Genomic DNA, 14,947 nt, shown 5'->3' on the forward strand with positions numbered 1-14,947 from the left:
CCTTCGATGTCCGCTAAGCAAAGTCGGACACGGCGACGCCACATCGCGGTTCGCTGCCAAGGCGCTAGGCCACTTCATTATTTCAATTGTCACCACTGCCGGGTTCTCAAGAAAGCACGCGTCACACAACGCAGATTCTGTAGTGCCAGAGCTCATCGAGGCCAAAGCCGCATTGCCGCACCGCCACTACTCACGGCTTTCCGCCAAGTAACACAGAACCTACAACCAACACACAAGCAACGCACGTAAAATCACATGAGCAATGTTGAACAACGCGCGGTCTAGAGAACGATCACGCCGAGGACGAACATTCCACGGCGTCGCTCGGCGCCAGCATCGCGCCTTCTCAAAAATCCCTAAATGATGCTGTCCCTAGGCACCTAGGATCAGGTCACGTGAGGGATTTTTGTACGACAAATAGACGCACGCCAATTCTAGTACACTCTACTACTGGGGAATACAAACTGCGCGAGCATTGGCGCGAGACGAAGAACCGTCGGCCAAGCAATCCAATCCAATCCACCGTCAGGACAGTGGCCCGCAACCGTTTGTCGACGTTTGACTGTCAAAGGTTTTGACAAGATACTGGTGCAGACATGTGTAGTTTCAACGCAAACACTGCGAGAAACTGCTGCCATTTATTGATACTTAATCCTGCCTGAAGAATGGAGAATGACACGGATGCTAGGGAGCGCCTCTTTCACAATGCAATCCGTGAAATACTGGTTCGTGTCAGCTTGCCAAGTGTTTTAATCATTGGGCACTCGGGTTTTTCATCGTTGTCGCTCGCGTATTGCTCATACATATGCATTTCGCGTGTCCGCTTTCAGCAGTTTGCATGCTTTAAGCTTTTTAAGCGCTTGTTGTGCACGGTATCTCTGCCTGCAAGTTTAGTGAGCCTGACCTGTGACGGAGTTTGTACATTGCCATGAGATAATGCTCTTGTCGGCGCGCTGTAAGCATACCGCATAAACTGTCCGTATAGCGTGAACCGAATGCTTTTGGAACTTCTAATAACATATCATTTGCCTGCATGTAGATCTTTAAAGTGCTGTTTGCTTCCCGTTTCAGATTCACTTTTTATTTTTTCTTATCCTCTACGTTTTTGCGTACCTTTTGATTTCGAAGTTTAAGAAGAAGAAAGAGTACTACTTTGCTGGTGAGCATTCTATTTTGCACCTAAACTTCATGAATATTTGAAAGCTTATTGTAGTGCAAACGAAGTCTTATAACTTCAATTTGTTTATTGATTCATAGCCTCCTATATTTTTTCATGCCCGCCCACTGACGGGAGGAACAAAGCGCGCGTCCGTACCGCCTAGTTCATGCGTGCGCCACCAGATCGCGCTGCCTTCCCATACCCATAAAGAAGGCTACAAGGAAGCAATCTAGGGTATAATCTGTCGTACAGATTAAGCGGAAAGGTTGCTGAGCAACGACTACCGGGTTTAATGTATGCGGACGATATTGTACTCTTAGCAGATAGCCAGGAAGATTTGCAAACTCTGGTTAATTACTGTGGAGATGAAGGAGACAGTTTGGGTTTCAGTTTTAGTGCAGCTATGTCCGGTGGGATGTTTTTCAATTATACAACTGATCAGGAGCTTACAACACAAGGCCATGAAATACCCCGAGTGGCTGAATACAAATATCTCTGGGTATGGATAAACAAAGGGCAGGTGTACACAGAAAAGCACGAACAGTCTCTCATAGCAAAAGGGCGAAGAGATGCTGGGATAATGAAACATAGGGCATTTTGGGGGTATAACAGGTATGAGGTACTGAGAGGTATTTGGAAGGGAGTAATGGTGCCGTGGCTTACTTTCGGGAATGCAGTCCTGTGCTTAAGGGCAGAAATTCAGTCGAGACTAGAAGTAAATCAGAGAGCTGTTGTTGAGGCGCCCACGGGAAAACCACAAACGAAGCAGTACAGGGGGATATAGGCTGGGCATCGTTCGAAGCACGGGAAGCTCAGAGTAAGATCCTATACGAAAAATGCCTGAGGAAATTGGACGATAACAGGTGGGCAGCTAAGGTATTTAAATACCTATACAGAAAGAGCGCTGACTCACAATGGCACGAAAGAACTAGGAAGCTAACCAGTAAGTATGCCAGACACGAGGACGAAGAAAGACAGAGCATTAAATGACAGGTTAAAAACATGGAAGGTAAAAATTTGATAAATTCAATGGAAAAGACGCATATTGTTGAACTATATCGACGCTGGAAACAGCAGATCAGGAAGGAAGCGTTTTATGATAACTCAAGAGGCAGCGCCCTACTCTTTGAAGCTAGGTCAGGATGTCGTAGAACGCGGAGCTATAAAAAGAAATTTAACGAAGAAGAAGACATGTGTACTGTGTGTGGTAAATCTGTAGAAACAATAGAACACCTCATACTAAAATGTGATGGCATCCATCCCGATGTCGATACGGGCACAGTCATGCTTCCCGAGGCCCTAGGGTTCAGAGATAACAATATTCATGTAAATAAATGTGCGGTGGAAATTAGCAAAAAGTGATTGGAGGATTGGTGGCTCAAAAGCAGAGAGGTGACATAAGGTTAAAAGTGTAGGAACACGTAGTTAAAGAAAATGGCGAATTTTAATAACTTACAACACAGTTAAACAAAAATAAAAAGCTGAGCATGGTGGCAACTGCCATCACCCCGTTTCAAAGGGGACGCTCCTATCTCGCATCCATCCATCCTGTCCCAGAGCAGACGACGCGGCGACGCTGCTTGCGCACGCGCTCGTGGAGACACGTTTGGCGTTCGTATTTGACATGGAACTATAAAATAATATTGCATGTTGAATTGATGTTTCTAGACAATGTGCATCTGAAGTAAGCAACACAAAACATGTTGTGGAGAGTCAGCGCTTCACCAGAAAGTGCCGAACTGTGGCATCATAGTTCACACTATGAGGGTCTTTTGTGACAACAGTTTTATTTCAGACGCTTTAGCCAAGTCGTGTTTGCCTGTTGCATTCATTGCAAAATTTATGACTATTGGGCAAAAAAGCTTTGCCAGCAATAGTTTCAGCAGGTTCACTTGGTGTCCTGGCGTTGAGCACATCAAGGTTTTGCGCTCGCGGAGTATTGCAGCCTTCAATCACAGCCTTCTTCAAAGGGTGATTCATGTGCCTTCTTGTGAGAAGAACATTGATAAATTTTTCAAATACGTAGAGAACCGCTAAAAGTTGTCCAGATGGGTAGTTGAGTCCACCATGGTCTTGGTGCGTTATCAGCGAGTGCGAGGGCGCCAAGGCGTTTGGCTTTGTTAACAGGCTGATGCACTCCACACATTCGATCTTTTCTTGTACAGCTCTTGCGAAGTAGCTGCCTACCATAGCCAATGCTGCGACATATGGAGTAGGAAGTAGAGGCTGTTCTCGCTTGAGTCGCTCTGTGAGCTCACTACATGCATCTGCAGGGAATTCCTTGCTGGTTCCTTCTCTTGTGTTTTTCTGTTGCGGCAGCGTTGATAAGCAATTGTTGCCTTCAGCTGCCATTACGTTGCTCGTACTTGACGCCAACGCGATGGCAGTCTTCGGAGTCTTCTCAATACCTGAGAGCTCGGGCATCCGTCTGATCATTTGAGCCTGCTGACTTCCCCAGCCAGCCAAAAAACGAGTCGATTGGGTCAGACGACATCTTCCTCCTTAAAACAAAGTGAAAGCATATCTCTTCAAGAATATATCGAATGTAGTCAACATTTGAACGAGTTGTCAACACCAGGCCTTCGTATGTTTCCTTAGGTAAGAAGTTCTTCGCCAGGACTGGCTTTTGAGATCGACCAGGTAGTCGAGGAAGCTTGTTTCAAGCCAGTTTAGCCGTCCATCGCTTGTAGATTCGAACTGCTAGCAGTCGGCATTGTTCTGGTGTATGTGCTAGGTACAATTGCTCACGTGCATGAGCATGAACCAGCGGTGCACAGTGTCCATGAATTCAACCGTCCGTCCGACACCCGTGAAACTTACGTCGCATGTGTGGCCCCCTTGCTCTTGCAGGAGCTTGCAGCTGTCACGGCAGGAGACAAAACATGAATTGCTCTTTTCACATTCATTTTTTCAATATATGTGGGGAACACGTGTTTTCTTGTTAGAAATCGAACTGGCCCTACAAGGCTGTCTTGCTGCATTTTGTAGAGGCTCTTTAAGTGGTTCGCCGTTACTTCACCGCCTTTTCCTATGTCACGCGACAAAAACTGTGATTGCACGTTCTTGACCAAGTGGCACTGATCGAATGCTAGGAAAAGCTTTCGATTCGGTGTTCCTGGATGCTCAATAGAATGCATGGGGCTTCTGTTGCATAGAAGTTGGAACGCTAAGACATAGATCTTGTGGTTGTCGGTGACAATATGCATGACGAAAATCCTATGTCTTGAACTTCCTTCAGGACGTGTTGCATGAGCGTGTGTAGCTTGCGGCCAGTGCAATTTCTCGTGAAGAAGTAGGCCACGGCTATTTTGAACGAAACTGAAAGGCTGTTGAGGACAAAGCACAGAAGTGAGCTGGCCAGCAAAGGCTCATTTGTTGTTTCCTTAGGAAAGCTCCCACCATAGTCTACTTTGCCAATGAAGGCATCCCTTTGTTTATGGTAAAGTAGTTTCTGTTTCACGTGCATTTCGTGTACAATTAACAAGCACGCTCTGGCTTCCGATGAGGGATGAGAAGCGAGCTCGGTCAGCGAGTCCGAGGGAATGCAAGTATGGGGCGCGAGTGCCCCTCACAGAGAGCCGAGGGCCATGGACGGTCTCCGCGGCACCATTGTGCGTGCATGAAAAAGTATAGGAGGTTATGATTGACCTTATGCAAGAAACAGTTACTTATGCACTGTAAAACATGGCATTTGATGTTGTAACAATAGTTGAGAAACATTGTGGGCATGTGTTTTTTGAGTGCACCAAGGTGTGAATATGTGGGTATTAAGCTACATGTAGCCGATGAAAGAGGACAGTGCTTATTAACAGGACGTAAAACAGATGACACAGCAGGCTCAAAAAAAGAGCTTGTGTATCCAGCACTGTCTATAGATTTTTGTTTATTGGGGGCGAGCTCCACCACTGGAAAAGCAGGCACCACCATCGGCGTGACGTGACATGAGGGATCACATGGAGAAAGCGGCCGCGTCAGCTGCTTCGGAAGCGCTGAAGAGAACTGAGAACGAAAGTTTAAAGTTCCACCTGTTGCATGGTTCTGATTAAGTGGTGAGGCTTTCCCGCCTTGGGTGTCTGCTTGACAAATTTGAAAGCACTATAATAGGCAGTGGCTGCCTTTGGAGGCATGCAGCACGGTAGGCTACTGCACGCTCGTTGCCGCAGTGCCGGACGTATGCAACGAAGCTCGGTGTCAGCCTTATTCGCATGCAGCTGCGGGACAAGAAGCTGCGTGAAGCTTGGCTCGCGAAACTTAGAACCAGCAAACAGCCATTGGCTACAACTCGGGTATGCAGCAAGCGCAGACGCGATGATTTCTGCTACGGCGCTGGGTCTGCGATGTTCGGTGAGTGGCAGAAAACGCGCGCCCGCTGCCCCGCTGTCATGATGGTTTGGTCTGTGAACTTGTTCATGCTAGATACTGGTAACTTCATTGGAATGGAAAGGGAGTGGTAAGAAGCACATTAAAAAAAGACATGCCATATGGTCATGTTTGTATTATGAATTAATACACTGGTTTATGAAAAAGAAGCAGCGGGAAATCACACGTTGAGAAGACTGATAAACATAAAGTGCGACGCAGCTTGAGAAATAATATTGAATCGTCCAAGAATTTAGGAAAAAGAAAGATTGAATCGTTGTGACGGCACATCACAGTCACCGTAGGCGTTGAAGTCGCTATAGCGAAATTATTTTTGCACAGCTCTGATAGCGTCCACACAACAATGGTTGCTTGTGTACTGTCAAATGCTCGTACTCTGCGGCCTAAAACTCACAGCATGGTGCGAAAGCGCGCACGCAGCGAAAGCAAAACATTGTGCGCGGACATGCATGCAGACGCGCAGTCGGTCACTGCGAACCTGTGCGATCGCTGCATTGAGGCTTCATTCTGTTATGCTCCATCTGGTTATGCAGACAGCCTACTATAAGAAAATACTTCACATAGTTTGCTCTCAACATTTGCCTACCTTACATGCAAGAAGCCGGTTCAGGAGACTCCATCGCGATGACTGCGCACAACGGCGTTCACTGTACCTATTCGGTAAAGAGATAGCGTCTGTAAACAATTCTGTGCTTTCAGTTTGCCCAAGATTATTATTTTAGCAGTTAGAAATTTCTCTTGTTTTGAGACTACTTACAGAAATGTCCAGGAGGACTGCCGCGTGGTGTTTTTACTGAGCGCCGTAAGCCAAACCTATGAGGAGTGCGCTGCGTGATCCCTCATACTACGCAAGGGAAGCGCTTCTGACAGATGGCGGCTCCGTAAGTCCTCGCCCCCAATATGCTCAGTGAAGGAATCTTCCCATGAATAAACATAGTTATTGCTATTAAGCGCTTTGTATGGCTTTATGTTCAGTTAAACAGTGCCATTTTGTTTAATTTCTCTAGGTATGCAGCACTTTGTCGAAATTTGCATACGTTTCAGTATTTTGCTCTGGACTTATTCTTGTCATTGCTTCTGATTTATTGTTTGATGCTTTCAGAGGATGATGAAGATGCCATTGTGTACCGAATATCGTGAGTACACAAGATTTTATATTGACACATGTACTTCTTTATCTTTATCGGGCGACCACTTCTCACCGCCTAACAAATGTTATCGCACAGCGCAGGACGCGCCTGCATGTAAAAGAAGTTTCTGGAATGTTATCGATGGTTCCATCCGCTGTCTTTCCCCGCAACTTGTGTAATCTGATTGCACGTATGCGCAACGCGAATAGTGTAGAACTTTGTGGAAGACACGCGGGTCCCAGCGGTTACTCTGGAACATTCGACGACTGATCTATAAAAGCCGACGCGCTTGACCTGCTGGTCAGATTTTCGACGATCGCCGACCGGGTTCGCCGCTATCGTTGTGCTATAAGTGTAGCCTGTTTTTGCGGACACAGGTTCACCCAATAAAAGTTAGTTTTGTCTTTCACAGTATTGCTACTGTGTTCTTCAACGTTACCACCACGTGACAATATGTAGCTCCATTAACACAAATATGACAGAAGCACATCATGTCACCCTTTGAGTGCATCACATCTCATGTAAATTCTTTTCAAGTTTATTACCTGTATTAAAAACAGTAGAACTTTTAATTTGAAAATTACCATCTGATTTCTGTTCTTCCCTTCCTTGACATAGTTCTAGAGAAATTTATAGAAACAAGACTACACAAGTGCTATGTGAAATTTAACATGCTAACTTCGCAGCTTGGATTCCGCTAGGGTTGTCTACAAACGCTGCCATCGCAGGTTTCACGGTTAATCTTTCACGGTATATCTTTGGTTGTAGTTTCTTTTCTTTTTATTGTTGTCATTGTGATTGGTATACTTCATAGTTCTTGTGTGCAGTTTTGCCATATGTATAATGCCAGCCAATATTCTTTTTCGTGTTATACTTTTTCCTGCCCAACCTTATATTTGTCGTCATACCATATTATCATCGATTCCTCTCCATTTCTTTGTGTACACTGACGAGTTACTTTGCGCTTCTATTACCCCCCTTACTCAATGCCCTGTCAAGGCGCCTGTAAGGTAACTTAAATAAATAAATAAATAAATAATATTAAGTCTTACATTGATCATGGTGATACTTCAGCTTCTGTATTTATAGATTTCTTTAGGGCTTTTGATTCTATTGACCATAATATTCCTTTAATAAAGGGAAAATCAGACATCCACCCGTTTGTAGCAATTGGTACAAAGGAAACCCAAACGGGTTCCTCAAAGGAAAAGCCTCAGAGTTGAAGGAAAAGTTTGTCCTGGTCCGGGAGTCGAACCAAGACCACCGCCTTTCCGGGGCAGCCGCTCTACCATCTGAGCTAACCAGTAGGCTGGCACATGGCAGGGCGAAGTCGAAATCGTCGACCACACACGAAGCAAAGGCAAGTGTTTGACGTAGTAGTACTGCGGAAACCTGCAAGGTGGGTTTTCTTTGTAGCAATTGCTACGAACGGGTGGATGTCTGATTTTCCCTTTATTAATTACTTGTCTCCACCTTGCGGGTTTCCGCAGAACTACTATGTCAAACACTTGCCTTTGCTTCGTGTGTTGTCGACAAATTCGACTTCGCCCTGCCATGTGCTAGCCGCCTGGTTAGCTCAGATGGTAGAGCGGCTGCCCCGAAAAGGCGGTGGTCCTGGGTTCGAGTCTTGGACCAGGATGAATTTTTCTTCAACTCTGAGGCTTTTCCTTCGAGGAACCCATTTGGGTTTCCTTTGTAGCAATTGCTACGAACGGATGGATGTCTGATTTTCTCTTTATTAATTACTTCTCTCCACCTTGCGGGTTTCCGCAGAACTACTACATCATGACATTCCTTTTTTGAAGCTTGATTGTTATGTTATTGTTGGGTTAGCGCTATCACTCCTAAACAGTTTTCTTTTTCTAATAGATGGAAGCTTTTTGTTGATGATTGCTTTTTTAATCTCTCATATATTATTTTAAAGCAGTTCCCGAAGGATTTATTTTAGGGCCCCTTTTGTTTTTAACATACATAAATGACTTGCCTTATTGCCTTTCTTGCTCAAAGTGTATTTTGTATGCAGACAACAGGACCATCTTTGCGTACAGTCCTGACCCCAAAGGGGCCCTGAACCACATTTTATCGAAGTGGAGAAAGGCATCTGAAGTGGAAATAGGCTATTTTAGAAATACTTTGCCACAAAAAGTACTTCAATGCGTTTAGCAGAAGCAGAATTATTGGCAATCAAACACAGCTTTCGCTGTGCTCCCGTTTCTTCTTCAGTGCAAGTCACTGCGAGGGCTACGGCGCAGTGGGGCATGCCCATAAAGCTCAGCCTTCAAAATGTCACTGTGGCGTGCAGTTAAATTTTCATTTTGGATGTTAACGTAGATGCCATGATTTCTGCCTTTAGTGCCTACGAAGCACTAAACAAGCAAGGTTGTCCTCAGCGAGCCGCAGTGCGCTTAGCCTGTGGACTCGTGGCAGCACCCCGCGGCAGCTGTGGTATCTATGCCATGTAGCTGACTGCAGCTTGTCAGCTGTCGGCCAATAGCAAATGTCTACAGGGTGTCTACCAACTGGGAAAACCGGGAATTCTCAGGGATCTTGAGTAGTCTGGAAAAAGTCAGGGAATTTGGGCCTCTATCAGGGAAAATTAGCGGCAATTTTATTGAAACGGTCGAAAGTCGCGGTAATGCTGGCTCGAGTAACAGACAGGAATCGTAATGAATCGTCTTTGACGCTCTGTCGTCGGCTGGAGGAGTTGCCAGTGTACAGTCAACGACAGACTTTCTGGATTCCCGATAATTTGGACTGCTTCGCGGCACCGCCACGTACCCCATAGAGTCAACGTATCAGAACGTGTGACATTTCTGACGCAAGAACTCTTCGCCGTTTGATGTTCCGGACGTTTTGCCGTGACTGCAGGTCCGAAACGGCAATAATCGAAGGCACTACCACTGCCATTTTTTTTTACTTTGCCACCTCGAACCAGCACTCTCGCACGCAGATCCGCTGGCAGCCGTTGCCGCCACTGCGGCAACGCTAGGCCTAGCTACTTCTATATTCGCTATGAAGCTTCTTGCCGTTGGATGCCAAGTTATTTATTGAAAGAATTAGCTGCTGTCAGCAATGGCACGGACTCCGCCTTTGTGGTCCTAGTGATTGGCTTAGAAACTTGGAAAACATGGTGCGTTGCATAATGCCGGTTCCTGAAAGTCAGCTTCGCCTCTGTACAGAAATGTTACTTGGTGAAGCATACGCAAAAGTTTTGCAGTGAAGCATAACAAGCGTGGGAAGGGGCTATTGCCACGGAACACAGTATGTATTCCTTAATTATACACGCGTGCACCCGGTATTTCCTGTCACAGTACGAGCACCGATATGCCTAATATATGTACTGACAGGCCTTCAGAGCGTTTTCGAACGTGCCTGTGGCAGTTTGAGCCCCTAAAGGCACTAAATGACACGCATTTATTTTTTTTCCAACTGGCCGATTTTTCGGACGTTTTCGCGGCCCCTGGGAGTTCGAAAAATCGGCCGTAGACTGTGCAATTGACCGAGATACTCCAAATGGTCTTTGGGACGAACGAATGGCGGAAGGAAAACAAGAACAGAAATGGCCTACACATTGAGGAATAAACAGGAAAGGAAGCTTGCTGCCACCGTTTTGAAGGAGCCAGTGCTTAAAAAATTAAGTTTTGGCTAATGCCAAGCTGCTAGTGTCTCTCATCCAAACCAAAATAAACTCGTTAAAGCAGTGAAACACAACACTCAAGAGTCGTGCGCGGGCTGAGAGTATGTCAGGACAGTTGAGGTTGAATTACGAGCTGTTGAGAGAGAATCTCAATTGTGACAGAGTTCGGGCCTAATACCACTGAACTTGCTATCAGTTGATAGAAATAGCTGATATTCGAGAATACTTGCTTCTATATCCATCTACTTTTTATTCGTATTTGAGAATGTCTGACTCCATTTGCAATTTTGTTTTGAAGACATTTTATTTGCTGTGCATTTTACTAACCCCCCATTCTGTTCTCTTTTTGAATAACATGAACACTACTCCTTAGTATTCAAATTAGACTAAGTCGTTTTTTTTTAAATTTTTTTCTATAGCTTACCAGAGAGTGACAGCATCGGGCGATATTGTTTCAGCCCGTCTTGACATAAAACATAGTTCTGCATCACTCAGGGAAATTTGCAATGGCACTCAGGGAAAACCTGGAAAACTCAGGGAATTTGGAAATGTCAACTTGGTAGACACCCTGTGTCTAAGGGAATGACGAAATAGTGCGTCTAGAAGAGAGTGAGGACAGGGCCTTTGTTGGCATGAGAGCATTTGAGAGAAAGGTGACTTCGCTTGCGAGTTCCGTGCACCGTGTTAGACAGCAAAATTTGGCTGAGGTGTTCACAGCAGTGTGTGCTACCTGCAGACTATGTTATTTCACCAAGCCTGAGAGGTGTTTCGGGGCCCCTCTAATGTTTTAATTTCCAACATACAAGCAGATTTAAATTCCCTGGTGCAGTGGTGTGCTGCAAACCGGCTATCAATTACCACTTCTAAATCATATTTGATGCTTTTTCATTCACCAAACAGGAAAACTATGTCTTGTATTTTCATCAACAACCAGACTTCATCTGATCATGTTAGTTTTCTCAGAGTCATTGTTACCACTCATCTTATGTTTTATAAACACATTTATTCAGTCAGCATTAGAATATGTTTTGGCATATGTGCCCTTCTTAAACCAGATTCTACTCCCATCTCCGTGTACTCGCAACATGAGCCATACATAAACATAGCCAACATATACTGCATCTCGTCATACTTACAGAAGTACATGTTGCTGGGCTAGTCGGTTCATATTGTTGACTAGACCATAAATATGATCTCTCTGCCTCAAACAAGGAAAGACGGAAGGGAACAAGGGGAGCACCATGTTCGCTCCCCTTGTTCCTTTCTGTTTGTTTGCACCAAACCGATCATATTTATGGTCTACTCAATGTCACATGTACCTTACTGTGTTAAGCTCTCCCCATTGATTAAACTCCAGAAACAAACTGTTCGCAATACTAAGTTTGCTGCATAGTTTTTTACCTTCATTTCCATTTTTGTTGACCTTAATATTTTGCATTTGTCTAGCCTTTATATTTATAATATAGGCATAATGTTCTTTAAAATTTATAATCATATTCTCACTTCAGAAAATTTTCCACATGTGCTCTCTAATCCTACGTAAACTTGCTTTACTACCCATAGTAACTTTCTCTTGCCTACTACCTGTACTAATTATGATAGATCTGCCTTGCATTTTTCTTCAGTAGCATTCTGAAATAATTTACTCACACACGAAATGTGTTGCTTCCTTGCAAATGTTTAAGAAAATCCTGGAACAGTTTCTGTTTTTAAACCATAAATAATCGCCATCTACCAGAGAACATTATTGACTCAGTTATATATGCATTTTTTTTATAATATATGCTCCCCTTCATTTGCTTTGCTTCATGCCAACAAGGCAAAGTTCGTGCCCACAGTGATTAACCCTGGGGACCTTCTTCTGTACGCACACAACTATGTGCTATTTATAATATATGTAAAAAACTTGAATTGAATTGGAAGGTGCACCTCAAAAAGGGGACCCGTGCAAAAGGATTGGAACCATCGTGCAAGAGCCAATAGCTGATTCTGATATTGATGTGTGTTGCTGGGTTTACACCATCAGACCAAATGGAAGAAAGACTGTCTGATTTGTGTAGTGCATAAAGTGAGATACAATCTTGCTGGGAAGGCATGTCACTTGCAAACACAATAGCATGCAAGCAGATGCATTTGAATTTAGAATAGAAGGAATTGGTATTTGTGCCAGTATTTATTTCACACAAAAGTAGAAATTCTGACGAGGAAAGCACGAAAAAAGCTGCAGGAACAGCAGCTTGACTGGCCCCACCTCCCCGTTCATCCAGCAGCAACGTGCAGTTTGGTGCATAATTTGGTGAAACAACCAGGCAACCTGGACTTCCTATGCCGTAGCTAGGTGCAGCTAGGTGCAGAGTAGAAAAAAAAAACTGTGCTTGCAGATGCTTATGTATATTTTTCTGTGGGCCACAAAAGAAGTATATATACATATATACAGAGAGAGAGCATGCAATGAAATGGTGGCACGTTATGTAGATGACTCGTGTGTCTGCAGCAGCAGATGACGGCAAGCACAAGCAGTGCTTGCACTGTAAGCACGGCTCTCTTCACAAACTTTTGCACAAAATATGCAAATAATTTCCGCTGTTGCATCCTAAACCTACACTACCTTGATTCCCATTACTATTGCAACTTAAAAATTACTGAAAGAGAAATTGTTAGTGTTGAGTTTTATTTTCAGCAAGCTTTCTCTGGGGTGTGCAGTTGCTTTCAACTCGATCTTTTATCTAATTAAGAGCTTATGGATTGGTCTAGACATAGCAGTTTCACTTAGGATATTTAACTGCATTTATGCCTTAACACTAAGCTAAAATCCTTCATTGTATTCGTAAACAAAAAATAGGCATTTCAATGTATCTTTCTGCATTCACGTGCTATCTACACGAACAGTTCAAACTGCAGTGTTGAGATTGTGGCCGGAAAAGCTTGTTGCTTGGAGAACTGCTTGGAGACTAATTTTCGGTTATTTTAATTTCCCTGAAGTTGATTGGGCTAACCCTTCAACAGCAACCTACCTATCTGTGGCCCACAGTTTCCTGCAGTCATGCCTCGACTTTTCTTTAACACAGCTTATCACCTGTCCCACATGATCTTCGACTACATCCGCTAATACTTTAGATCTAGTATTAACCAGTGATCCTAAAGTGTGCTTCGACTTAACTTATCAAGATGGGCTATCTGATCATGATATCATAACAGGTAGTCTTGCAGTTTCTCTTCCAAGATGTCTGTGCTCTGATAAGTACATCCAATGTTACAATAGAGTGGATTTTGACAGCATAAACTCCGCGCTATCTGACTTCTCTTTACATTTCCTCAATAGATGCCAATTTCAAACCATTGGACAAAACTGGGCTGAACTTAAAACCACTCTTACTGAATTAATCGATTCGTCCCTCTAACAAAAATGGCCTGCACCCCGACAGCCCCATGGTTTACCGTAAAGCTTCGGTGCCTTAACAGTAAGAAAAAGCGTTTCTAACGTAAAACCCATAATGCCCGCAACTCAGATTCCTGGCACCGTTATAAGACCTGCGATAAGCTATATCAGTCACTGCTAAAATAATCTAAATGACATTTCTTTGCCCATGACCTATATTCTATGCTCACTAACAATCCTCAACATTTACGGTGTGTAATAAACCCGAAGAGTTACCCCGATTTAATACCCCTGCCACACTGGCACAGAAAATGACATTAACTGGCTAATGCCTTAACCCTTTGACGGTCAATGGTGTAAATATATGGCGCCGTGAACAAATCCGAAAATGGTCGATGCCGCATATTTATGGCGCCGTCTGTACGTTTAAAAAGTGTGCCAATTTCCTAACTTTTTCTTTTCTTTCATGTGCTGCCACTATGTGGGGATACAGGGAATTTTTTTTGCGTGCTTCCCTCTCTCGGTTTTCGTTGCATGATTTGTTTTAGCGCTAGTTTGCCCCGACACGTCTACATACTACCGCTCGCGCATTGGTATGCGCGCGCATGGGCGGCCGTTTGGATTTTGTTTCGCGGGTGGTTTCAGCTTTTTGCGCTTGCAAAACTGATGGCTATCTCGTTCCTAATCGCCCAGGGGGCAATCGCTTGTTTCTCGCTCGTTTAGTGCTCACAGGGGTGCGCATAGGAAGGATGCCGCCGTGCATGCGTTTCCGTTCCTTTTCTTGTTTTTAACACTCGCGAAAACTAATTGCCCTAGCTGGTTGGCGATAAGATGAAGATTAGCGGAAGTTTGTCACACGTGTTGCTTCTTTTGATGTCCGCACAACCAAACAGTTTTATTGAGTGCGCGCACCTACGCAGTTCGATTACGCTACGGACGTACGTATCAGTGTAAGAGCAGGAACATTTGAGGCTTGCGAAATATTCTCATGTGCAGATTTTCAAAGCCTTGGAACTGGGTGTATGAAAATGCATCAAATTTTTAATTCTGATAAGTTTATTTCCTTCTTTATTGTTGTTATTCATGAATGAAGAGTGCACATATACCAATGCAATATATTTTTTTCTCACTTTACAGTCACCCTAGAAAAATTACGGTAATTTTTTTTCCGAGATAGGTCCCTAAGAAGAATCGGAATCTGCAATAAAAAAAATCGACCCTGGTCGCATATGGTAATAAAAAATGGACCCGCGAAGGGTTAA

At 44.1% G+C, this 14,947-nt stretch overlaps 1 protein-coding gene across 4 annotated transcripts in view; it reads left to right on the forward strand.

Moving 5' to 3' along the window:
• The first annotated feature begins 463 nt into the window (after positions 1–463).
• The window catches only part of lili (LMBR1-like protein), a 242,845-nt gene continuing 228,361 nt past the window's right edge, over positions 464–14,947 (forward strand). For 3 of the 4 annotated variants that reach the window (XM_050177344.2, XM_055070089.1, XM_055070088.1), the window contains exons 1-3: positions 464–725; positions 1,072–1,159; positions 6,642–6,675. In XM_050177344.2, coding sequence (XP_050033301.1) covers positions 666–725; positions 1,072–1,159; positions 6,642–6,675 — 182 coding nt within the window. In that variant the 5' untranslated portion in view covers positions 464–665. Of the gene's footprint in view, positions 726–1,071; positions 1,160–6,321; positions 6,421–6,641; positions 6,676–14,947 lie in introns of those variants that run through there. The other variant, XM_055070090.2, reaches the window with a different exon arrangement.

Source organism: Dermacentor andersoni, chromosome 5 (genome assembly GCF_023375885.2).
Source record: "Dermacentor andersoni chromosome 5, qqDerAnde1_hic_scaffold, whole genome shotgun sequence".
Lineage (NCBI taxonomy): Eukaryota > Metazoa > Arthropoda > Arachnida > Ixodida > Ixodidae > Dermacentor > Dermacentor andersoni.